This window comes from Balaenoptera acutorostrata, chromosome X, assembly GCF_949987535.1.
Source record: "Balaenoptera acutorostrata chromosome X, mBalAcu1.1, whole genome shotgun sequence".
In the NCBI taxonomy this organism is placed as follows: domain Eukaryota; kingdom Metazoa; phylum Chordata; class Mammalia; order Artiodactyla; family Balaenopteridae; genus Balaenoptera; species Balaenoptera acutorostrata.
In genome coordinates this window covers 57,938,993-57,951,382 of record NC_080085.1, presented here as the reverse complement: position 1 = coordinate 57,951,382, position 12,390 = coordinate 57,938,993, and the positions used below count along the sequence as shown (strand labels likewise).

The 12,390-nt window shown below is 39.6% G+C and overlaps 1 protein-coding gene across 3 annotated transcripts in view; it reads right to left on the bottom strand.

Moving 5' to 3' along the window:
• The window catches only part of AR (androgen receptor), a 181,496-nt gene that overhangs the window by 28,230 nt on the left and 140,876 nt on the right, over positions 1-12,390 (bottom strand). Inside the window, exons 3-4 of one of the 3 annotated variants that reach the window (XM_057539093.1) lie at positions 9,689-9,805; positions 6,223-6,284 (exon numbers count right to left, since the gene is read on the bottom strand). In XM_057539093.1, coding sequence (XP_057395076.1) covers positions 6,223-6,284; positions 9,689-9,805 — 179 coding nt within the window. Of the gene's footprint in view, positions 1-6,222; positions 6,285-9,688; positions 9,859-12,390 lie in introns of those variants that run through there. The other 2 variants (XM_057539092.1, XM_057539094.1) reach the window with 2 other exon arrangements.

The window sequence follows — 12,390 nt, the reverse complement described above, 5'->3', positions numbered from 1 at the left end:
TCCACCAGAAGGAAACTAGTTTCAATATGGAGGCTCTGAGGCAGAGACAGAGCATAGCAAGATATTACAAACTCTAAGGACCTCTCCTCTTACATTAATGCAAATTTTGAGGCTGGCTTGGGAGAAAAACAAGGCTTCATATTTGCTGGAGAAGCAATTGTATGGTGTGAGTGAACAGTGTGGGGCACTAAAGCTAGAAGAGGTAAAGTCTTATCTACTTTCCTCCATCATCTTAACTTTAATAGAAAACAAGAGAGTAGGCACTGGTTCTTAGATTTTGCCTTCCTCCTGCTTTATGAAAAGTTCAAGTGTGTGTGTGTGTGTTCCTAAAAGCAGAGTCACATTAACTTTGGGAATAGGGAGAAAAGAAATGTCTGACTGTAGTCTCCTGGTCTGTTTGAAGAGAGAGGCAGGCTGGCTTCTTGGGGGTGTTTCTCCAGGAAAATCAGAAATCTGGCCTTTGTTTACTGAACTTCTGTGGATCAGCTACTACCTTCAGCTCAATGATGGAGCCTGAGGTTAAGATCTAGTTCCTTGGCAGTGGTCCAGCAAAATGGAGGTAAGAGGAAACTCATGAATTGCCTAATAACCAAGTGAAAATGCCACAGGAGCCTCAGATAGGTACAGTGGCTTCTTGTTCAAGGTAGCACTTTGAGTCCTATTAGCAAAGCTTCTTCCCAGCAGCAGCACACTGTGGAAAGCAAGTCACTTAGCCAGAGCTTCATTGCATCCACTTGAGTCAGTGCCTGATGCTATCATATACAATCAAAAACAATCAAAGGGCACTCTGTTAATGCCAAGTCATATTATAGAAAACAACAATCATGATGCTCATGACTACATGAATTTGTAACTCTATTATTTAGTCCTCACAATATCCCTGTGAGGTAGGGAAACACCATCAGTCCCACCGGGAGGAGTCATCAACTAAGAGAGTAGTCCCCAGTCCCAACATTAAAGTATCTATTGAGGAGCAAAGGCTTAAGCCCCTAAGCTTCAGATTCCAGGTGTTTCTGGCTATCCACTAGAGCTCTCTAGAACCCTCAGTTTGAATGAGGCAGGTCAGCCTTTCTTCAGTGTCTGGTCATTTTGAGATGCTTGCAGTATCCAACCTGGATTTTTTCTAATATGAAACAGCGACACTGGTGAACGTAGCAACTTAAAGATGGGCTAGCACCTAGCAGGCCCCATAATCAGATACTTGAGTCAGGTCCTCTGACATAGGAGGCAGCATGCAAAGTTGGGGAGAATGAGTGCCTGCCATTTTGGACTGGGGGTTTCCTTGTCTCATTTCCTACCTACCTGTAAGACAGAAGTGAGACTGGGAAATGGGAAATTCTTTACTTGGAGTTTTGTGGTTTTTTTCCCCTTTCTTTTCTGCTTTATTGACGAATATACTAAAGAGCTTATATATGTGTTTGTTATGTGCCTCTTGCTACGTAGCAGGCAAGAATTAAGTGGTGGTGGTGGTTGGGTAGAGAGGACGTGGAGGAAGGGAAGGGAGGTGAAATTTAAAGGTCTCATTATAGCCACTCACAGGCCAACAAAGACTCCTTATTCAGTTTTCTGAATTTCTTGCAGCTGCCAAACAATCCCATAATATTACAAACATTATTACTCAGCTTGGAGATGGGAATGCTTCGAAATTAATGTCTGTGTGCCTAACAGCTCACTAATCAAAGCTTCCATGCCTCATTTTCCACCCTGGTGAGAGTCCTCAGTCTCTTCCAGTTTCATTGTGGCCAGCATGATACACCACACTGTGCAGGCCCAGGCTGGTGACCTTTTGTCTTGGTCAAGATCCAGATTTTCTTTTTAGTTCCAAATGTCAGTCCAAGTTTTCTGCAGGTGATTTCTTCAGGATTGGTGCTTACATTGTTTTAAGTGCTGACTGCTAGAAGTCTGAAATGTCCCTCAACAATCAATTTTCACTTCAGCCACAGAACCACTGGTCCAATGGGGTATTAAACAGGAGAAAGAAATACATTTCTATGCCTGGGTTAAGAGACCTAAAAAGTGTAGCAAGAATTAAATGGACTGAAGAGAATGGAACTTGATTCCAAAAGAGGTGATCTAGAGTAGTGATGCCATTTGCAGTTTACTTCTTACATATCTGTTGTCATGGAAATATCATCAATAATAGATAATTTGAAGGCTCTACTGGTTTCTGGGTGGCTGTGTATTTCCCCCTTAGTTCTACTTCATACAAACGTGATCCCAAAGGATGTACAAAAGTCTCTAAAAAAGCATCTTTCTCAGGTAAGTTGTCTATGTATAAGTTCAGGATAATAAGAAAATATTCTAAACACTTTTGTTGATCTTAAGGAATACATTCTCCAATTTGTAACTACAAGTGGCACTCTTCTTAAATCAAAAGTAAAATGTTTTCATACAAACTGTTATGTTATCAGTTCATATGAAACTTTTTTTCTGAATTTTTATATTTGGAAAATACTTGCCTCTGTATATATGACCTATTGTGGGCTGTGTACTCTTAGCTTTCTGCATACTACCTTCAAAAAACATTGCCTGTGACATCATTTTACTCTCTCAAAAGCACCTGAGGGAATCTGGAGCACTCACAGTGAAAGTAAACAACAATAAAATCTTTCTGCTGCTATTACACTTTAAAAACTCAAGGATTTTAAGTGGAAATTTTATAAGTTAGATACTTATTCAAGAACCAGATATGTGGTATCATCAATTTTGATGATCAGAGAAAATTATTTACCCCTACCATAGTTCTCTAAAAACAAATATTCAGAGACAGACTACAGCATATATGTGCTGTACCAGATAATTTGGTTTGGAGGAATAAAGAGATATGGTCTCTCATCTCTCCATATACAAGTTCATTTGAGAACTACAATTAGAGAGAAGTATACCTTTTCCTCTCCAATATGTCACCAAATATGTATGTAACCAATTGGAGGATGGCAATATTGACCCTGGAGGACAGATTGCAAGGGTTAATTCAGGGGAAATTCAGAGACCAGAGAACCAAGGAACCAGTACCATAATCCACACTCCTATAGCACAGAGAACAGGCTCCATTAGTGACTGGGAGCACACAGACCAATTTTCATCCAAAAAAGGAGGTACAGTGATATTTATTGTGTGCCTACTATGTACCAGTTTCTTTACAAATTTACCACCATTCTGTAAGGAAAATTTTATTATTCCCATAGTGTAGTTGGAAAACTGAGTCGGGGAAACTGAGGCTCAGAGTGATCTAATGATTTATCCAAGGTCATCAAGATAGTAAGTGCCAGAGCCAGGACTAGAAACAAGGCCTGTATGTATACTAGTCCACCATGCTATTTCCACTATACACAGGACCTCTTAAAGCACAAAACCAAAAGAAAAAACAAAACAAAACAAAACCAGAAACTGTAAGTGCTGAGCCACATGTTGCACAGGTTGGTGTCAAAATTTATAGGGCAATTCTGCTCCTCTGTGCATGCCTCAGTTATGCTGATCTGTAGGAGTACTCAAGTATCTAAGAAATTTGTGTGGGGAGTAGCACTTCTTAGAATTCAGACTTACTGCTTACATCTCCAACCTAGAGACATTCTGGGCTCTAATCTACAGAGTCCAAATAGAAGGGAGGAAATTCCATTAACTGAGTTCCACATTGTTGATTCTTTATGATACTCTGCTGCTTGCTGAACAGGGTTTAGAGGGGATTCAATCATTGGTTGGGCAGTGGGACCCAAATTCTTCAAATCTGTGATTTCTAAGCCTCCTATATGAGCAATGAGGGTATGTGGTAGCACCATGATGAGGTTCTGGGTGGATGTTGGAATGTTAGTCAGAGAGTACACAAAAGGACTGTTAAACTTTAGGGTAGAATGTCTAGATAGCCAAAATATTTAGTGATCACTTTGCATGATGCTAGAGGTCATTATATTTCTCAGAAATTATGTATCTGGCATGCTCCTTGGGTCAGGAATATGTACCTGTGGCCATTAGATAACTTGGGCCTGAATTATATCCTATCCTTTGTGTATGACAATAATACTACAGACCCAACATGGTTTACTTTAGTGGTTTTAGTAGCCTCTGGCGATACACTTGAGATGTGGTGAAGAGGGTCTATTCTTGGTCGTGAAGTCCTTCTTAATTGATTCTCCTGGTGAGCAATATACATGCAGGTATACACATCTATAAAATGGATGACCTGGGCTAGGGGTATTGTCTGCTTATAGGATAGAGTATTTATCTATAACCAAGTTTTCCAAAGTACATTCCAGAAAACAGTGGTTTTATAGGATATTAACAGGTGTTATGTGAAAACAGGTTTCTGTGCTTGAGTTAAATTTGGGAATCCTGAATTACCAAGTTCCTCAGTTTACTTTATTGCAATACTTGACAAGGTCTGTGATATGCTAACATGCACTGTAAATCTTCCTGATCAAGACCATAATATGCAAGTTTTCCTAACTTATTTAACCATAAAAATAATTTTTCATGTATCATGTCACAGAACTATTTTTCTCAGAACCCATACTGAGAAGCACTGGCCTAGATCAAGGCAGCAGACTTGTATAAGGGAAGGACTTATGCACATGGTCAGTACTTACAGGTATCAATCCAAACAGAGGCAACTCACCCCGGGAACCAAGGCTATAATCCTAGGTGTTTAACGAAATTGATGCTAGGAATTTCTTTCTCTCTCTCTACCTAGCATACTATCTCTTTTTATAAAATTTAAGCCCTCATCTATACAACATTCGTGCCGTTGCTAATCCTCTTAAAAAACAAACACGCAAATAAACAAAATGGTATGTGAACATGTCTATTCCGTGTCATAGCTCTTCAACTGCCTGAAGTTCAAACCTTTTAGCATAATAACCAAGTACATTTTCAGTGTGGTTTCAGCTTGCCTTCCCCCTTTCTCCAGATCTAGCCATATTAAACTACTTGTGCTATTCCTCAAAACCTCAATAAATTTTTTAAATATCTTTCTGCCTTTATTCAAACTGTGCCCTTTGCCTTGAATGTCCTTTCCCTCTACCTCACTAAACTTCTTCGCAGCTTCTTCAATTCCTATTTAGCCTTTAAAGTTAAGGTGTATTAGTTATCACAGTCTGTCTCCCATTGTTTAACTTTCTGAAGGCAGGGATTGTATCTCATTCATCTATGTTCCCCCAAAATGCCTACCACAGAAACTGGCACATAGTTGGCACTCAACGAATATTTGTTAAATCAATAAATAGATGAGTGAATGGATGGAAAGATGAAAGGGCTAGCTAGTTGGCTGGTTGGAAAGATGAATGGATAGTTTGATGGATGAATAAATGTTGTGAAACTTGTCCGCTGAAGAACCAAGCCATGAAATAGTATTTCAGCATTAGAATCACTCTCTTGCATCCAGGGCATGTGATCCAGAAGTAACAATGGTGGGCTGCTCGTGAGCATGGGGAATGATGAAAGAGCTGACGTCAAGGCTCTCTTCAACACTGGAAATGACAAGGATGTTCATAGTGTCCATGGCAATATCAGACCAGGCCATCCTCTCAACTAGAGAATCATAGAGGTTGTTAAAACTTGCAGATCTGTTAACAGTTTTGAGTCTCAGATGTGGAGTTCAGCCTCCTAGTAAGAACGAGACTTCTCAAATGTGCTAGAGTAACCTCTGAAAAAAATGCTGCACACCTCAGATTCTCACATGCTCTTGGGCTCCATGTTTCTTCTCCTCTTCTGGGGTTTGGCTGTTACCTGAAATTCCTAAAAGGCCTACCATCTTCCATGGTTAAGGAGAGGAGGGAGTAGGCAGGGGCCAAAGCCATTTATTAAAGGTTGAGAACTCAAAAGTTGCATAACACAGAAAGAAATAATGTTTAGGGAGGAATAGGAGAGAAAATGAGAAGGAAGGAAGGGTCAGGGAAGAATATGGCTGGTAAAGGTAATTCTTTCTTTCTTATTCCATCTTGGAAACTGTGAGTATATCCTTGAGAAGTGCAGAGAAAAGTAAGAAATGGCTGTGTATTTATTCTAATTATGAACTGTGAAAAAGCAGCAGTTAATTCATCAGGGAGAAGGTGCTTCTTTGGACATTTATATTTTTTAAAATTTTCTTAAACAAAAAGTAGGCAAGGAGGTTAGATTATTGAAGCAATTAGCAACATGTGGTTTTTCAAAAGCAGCCAGAAATGAACCATGTTCAAAGAAAGGCCTATCCTTGTTGTAGATGGGCAGTTGAGAGCCTGGAGGTAGGCTTTAAGGAAACCACTCTGAGAATCCAAACACCTCCAGGATCCTTTCAGAAACACCAAGAGCTGCTAAGATAACAAGAATCAACAGGTAGATAGGCCTAGAAGCAAAAAGGAAAAGGGTATGTGTTTTAAGTATCTCTGAGCTGAGGAGATTCCATCACCAAACATAGAGGGAACACCAAAGAGAAAGCCAAATTAGAGACCTTGAGGCATCAAGACCAAGCAGCCATCAGCTGCAGAGTGCCAGCTTCTCTAAGATACAAAGACAGTCCTTCTGCCCTCTACTCCATCAAAAACCTATCCATACAGTCTAGACACATGATATATCTTATTTAGGTGTGACTTGAGGTAGCTAAAATTACTATGCAAGTCAATGCACTCAAGTCTAGACTAATCTATACCTCTGGAACAGTGAATAGACAATCCAAAAAAGGGCTGATACATCTACAATCCTTTCTCTGTGACTTTAGAAATGGAATCACAAAATGGTAGTGCCTAAAAAATCCTTGGTGAAGCCCACTACCTCATTTTTATGATGAGAAAAATGAGCCTCAGATGGGAGAAGGGACTTGACCAAAGCTACATTCTTAGTTGCCATTTTGGAAGATATTATACAATTTTGAATTGAGTAATGGGAAAAATAAAACAAAATTATCCAAAATCTCCTTCAAGGTGATCAAAATGTTGATGCTAAACCCATATCTTGTGAAAAAGGATGTCTATTACTAAAGTATTCAGAAGGATCACTGTACTGATGCTTGCTTTCTTTTTTCAATTGTTTGAGTAAAGGTATAGTATACACTGAATTTGCAAGTTAACAATAAACTTGGGAAAGGTTTGCAGCAGGGAAGCAAGGAATGTGAAGATAAGTTTAGCAAAATGGAAAGGTTTGTTTCTCAAACAATGGTGTCTAAGAGGGTAAACATTTGGGTTTTTACTGACGTAGTACTTGAACATAATATATGATACAATATATCATATATATCATAATATATGATTCTCTTAATTACTAGAATCGGCTTCCAAGTAGGATCTTGATGGTACTTTTGTTTTGAGATGATTTCTGGTGATGTTTTGCCTGTTGGAGCTATTACATATTATAGGGCATGCTAAGTAACTCAGGGTTAAAGCCAACTGGGAAGTGCTGTGTACAGCCTTACCAGCTAAATTACCAGTGACCTTACTATTATAATCGGTCCTCACATTTGTCTAGCACTTTGTCATTTACCAAGCATGTTCACATTCATCATGTCATCTGACCCCATCATAGCTCTGTAAGAATGGTATGTCTAAATTACAGATGAAGAAATTGAAGCTTAGAAGGGGCACAATGAATAATGGAGCTGGGCCTTTAACCTAGGTCTGCCTGACTCCAAAGGCAAGATCATTTACAGGACATCAAGAATCCTTGTATTTTGTGGACACTTCTTGAAGTTTGCCTGCCTGAAGTTCTATTGCCTAGCATGGTACCTTGTACATAGCAGACACCCAGTAAATGTAAAAAGGGAACTGAAACAAAAGCCAGCCACAGCACTTCTCAACTTCTTTTCATTGTATTGACCAAGCCCATTCAAATTTGAACACTTTAATAAATCAATCTGAAAACTTACTTTACCACTCTCTTCAAGAAATTAATTTACAGATTTATGTCAGACTGCTATATGGAATAGTGAAATTGTTATACACAAACTTCTTTTCAAAAGAGATTCACTGTAATCATGTCACAGTCTGCTTTATAACAGAGGATGTTAGCTGATACATGAAACTAATTTTACGATTTGGGCCCAAATGTTATGAGGAATTTTGTTACCATTAAACTTTACCTGTGTCAAAGCGGGCTTGCAATTCATATCAGCAGATGGAAAACTAAGGGGTTGTCTACCTGGGAGCCCCCATATCTTATATATAATTCACAGAGGGCTAAACAATTGAGAGTCGAAAGTATCAGAACCCTCACCATGGGGTGACCCCCCACCATGAATGTTGTGACAACATTTATATGGAGAACACTTCATCTTGTCAACCCCTTTGTCAACTTTCCTGGCTATCCTTCTGCACTCTCCTTCCACACCCAGTCCTGTTTCTTCCTCCCCACTGTAGACCACAATTACAGGATTTTTCTGTAGTAAGCCAAGCAAAGAAGAACAAAGTTGACTTTTCTCATATTATTTGAATCTCATTTGATGTGGTTGCCTGGAAAACCACTCGCAGAGCATCTGCCTGCGATGTCTAGGAGTACTAGACACTACTTGAGATGCTGTCTCAAGCTGAATCTGCGTCAATTCATTTTTAGTACTTTGGTCTGTTTAAAGAGTATCACTAGCCTGTGAGGAGGGGAGGACACAGTTACCCACATGAAGACCCACACATGGTTAGAAAACAACTATGTTGGTTTCTATAAATATGCACATAGGCAGACAAGGTATTAAGCACCTTGCAGAAAGCCAATGATAAACAAGTACTCGAAATCAGCCTTGAGAAAGGGAGGGGAGAGGGCAGAATTATAGGCACTTGGGTTTTCCAGGCTGATAATAAGTAATCAGGTATGAGGCTACAGTTTCAGGTGTTCAGAAACAGGTTTGCCTTTCTTCAAATTTCCAAATCAAAGTAGACTAATAAACTAGCTTTTCTCATGAAAGGTGAATGTTTTTGGAAGCAGCAGGCAGTAGAGAGGACCCTGGCACTGAGTAGATATAAACATGAAGAAATGAGGAATTTGAAGGGGAAAATGTAAGTGTTAGCCAAACCTTTCTGTAATGGTGACAACAATCATGGTAGACATAGAATAAAGGACAGAGAGCATTATGATGGGGGATTACCCTTGAAACAGCTGTATCTTCGTTCTGTCAAGTTACTCTGCTATTAAAAAAAAATGCTTTTGGAAACGGTCAATAGATTTGCAAACAAAAGGAAATGATTAAAAGGCCTGCTCATCCCTGGGAGATGTGAGATAGGAAATTGGCTCTGCTTGGCAGCCTAGTCATAGGCTCCAAAGAAAAGCAGCTTCTCATTCCAGGTGGCCAGCTCCACAACACAGGCAGCAGCTAACTGAGGGATATTCCTGGGTGTTCAGGGCCAGCCTGTGCCTGGGTCATCCTGCACCTGTGACTGTTCTGGATTCCTTAGTTCTCTCATCCTAGCCACCTTTTAACAGCATAAGGTCAATACCATTATGTCCCCTGGGGAATGCTTCATAGTCAAGTCCACACTCACTCACCCTCTGATGGGTCCTGATCCCTGCTTCACACCTCCTGCTCCTATGCTGAGCCCCACAGTGCGGTGTGGCATGGTTAAAGATAAAGAAAAGCACCAGCTGGCTGATGGCCACATTGGATATGAAGGGGTCAGCCTGTATCTAGAGCATGGCTGGCCTCCATGGAAGCATCAAAGAGGAAAATCTGGTTTAAAGAGAGAATAAGAGAATGAGGGAGGGAAAGGAAGAAGGAGAAAGAGGAAGAAAAATATTGTACCTCCCAGAGTCATCCCTGCTTCATAGCATTTCCGGAGGCGACAAGATGGACAATTTTTCCTTCGAAATTTATCGATGGTGCAATCATTTCTGCTGGCACACAGGTACTTCTGTTTTCCTGGGAGAACAAATATAAGAGTAGACAGTCCTGTTAATGTGTTGCCAGAGTCTCTTTGGAAAGTATTTCTAGGCAGAAAAGGTGTGAAGATATACCCTGCCCAATGAGAGAAGTGGATAGAGAATGGTCCCATACGATTTGATCACAAAGACTCTAACTATTAAACCAGGATGGTTTAATTCAATGCTATATTGTTTGGTTTACATAGGTGTTTTTCAAAGGGATGAACAATTCAGGTCCTGCTGATACCTCCTTTATTAGGATTACATACTGGCTTTTTAAATAAGATGCTCTTTACTAAAAGTCAATAATGTCCATGGGAAAATATGGTGGAAGTTGTCACTCCTTTAGCATGGCATAGCAGAGACTTGGGCTCAGGCAATGTTCCCTCCTCCTGACTTCTGTAATCATCATAGGATCATACTTGAGCTAATAACATGCTTATTTTTCATAATACAATTAAGCCTTCTATAAAAGAGCACTCCATGTGGTTTTTAATTGTTTTAAAAATATTAGTGATCATACCCTCAATCATGCAGGTTATAAAAATCAAACAGATAAAGCCCACTCTTTGCAAAGTGAACACAGCAAATGAAAGGAAGTCCTCTGAAGCTAGCAGAAGAAAAACAATCACTGCCATGCACATGTGAAGTTGTGAGAGATACACAGAAATATACACACACAAACACACCACACACATTCTCAGACTCAGAAATCCTTAGGATTATAGCTGCTCAAAGAAAAACGTGGAGGTCCACTCAGAAACACATATTTCACTCAATACTTTGTCTCCTTGCTCCTCGCACAGGCCTGGCACACAGTAGGCCTTCAATAAACACTGACTGAATGAATACTCAAGTGGAACAGAGAGATCCAGAGGTACATAGGGTCACCAGCAGAAATAGACAGCGGTACATACCCTGCTGCTCTGAAGCATGCAGAACTTACACTTGTGGCCCTGCCCCCCAGCCTGAGCCTGTGCATCCCTTCATCGCACCCCTTTCTTTCTCCAAGTCCTTGGTATTTTTTCTCTCATTTACTTCTGTGCTTTACTTTATGGGATAGACTGAGATTTTAAGGAGGCTTCTTTTGGCAGAGTAAGAATGTTTGTGGTAGGGAAAAGGAATAAAAATTGAAGAACAATTGCTATTTGATATCAGGGAAAAAGCCCACAAATTTAGCTATAGCTCAGCTTTCCTCTCTCTTCACTCAGTCTAAAATTTACATAACAGTCACATCTATTGTGGTAGGTTATTTTTTGTAGGAGATTCACTGTAACCAGGTTAGCAAAATTTTCTTTTCCTTCCTCTCCCCTTTTCTTTTTCCTTCCCTCCCTCCCTCTTTCTCTTCCCTTTATCAAAGGACTCTGAAATACTGGGCTTGAAGGAACTGTTAAAAATCACCCCAGGAAAACACTTTCATTCCAAAGATGAGTTCTGGGGAGGTGACTTGCCTGAAGAACACTGAATTGGAGTCACATTAAGGAAGAAAAACTGCCATTTAATAGACACTTACTATGAACAAAGTCTGTGTGAGGGGGTTTACATATGCTATTTAAATAAATCGCCTTGGCAATGCTTTGAGGTAGGTACTGTCATCACTTTCACTCAACAATGAAAAAACTAAGGCCTCTAGGCCAATACCCTTTCTACCATACTGCAGGATTTTATTTGTATAAATAGAACACATAATTTGCTAACAGCTTCTTTCTGCTGCAAACTGAGGACTGTAATATGTGCACAGAACGGATGGTGCTTTGATGATTGCCATATAGCATTTGGGTGTCAACTCCTAGAAGGCAGGCCCTGTACCCAATTCCAGTGGGTTCATTTCCAGTGCTGTGGGTATTCTAGACCTGGGACACCCCCACAGTATCAGTGCTGCTGCAATCCTCAAGACTACAGGCAGACCTCAGAGATATTGTGGGTGTGGTTCCAGACTACTGCAATAAAGTGAATATGCCATTAAAGGGAGTCACATGAATTTTTGGTTTCCCAGTGCATATAAAGGTTACATTTACACTCTACTATATAATACCTATTTATTTATGTATTATAAATAACATATAATAACATAAAGTAATAATAAACTAAAACCTAATATAAAACATAATAATGTAAAATAAAAATCCATCCCATTTGATTAGCTTACAAAAGTTAATAAGAATCTTGTACAAATTAAGTATAACAGGGATTACTATATACCCCATTATACAGCTGAAGAAACTGATGCTCATTAAAATGAAATTGACCTGCATGGCATCACACAGTTTATTTGTTCCATATCATAGTCCATAAGGCTATGCATCTTACATACTGGAAAGAATTTTAAACACTGGTCACACCACCCCTACTTCTCCATAAAAAGCTTGAATCCCCTCTATAGCATCCCTGCCCCACCTTTTCTTGAATTGCAGCCCACTTCATTTCTGGACTCTGTTATGAGGCTCTTACTTCCAGGAAACTCAGTGTCTGTCTCCTTGTAGCTTTGACCCATTGGTAATAATACATAATAATTATGTATTATTAAAAATAGATAATCTTTGATCTGTAAAGGACTTTAAAAGCCTTCTAATAAAATGTCCC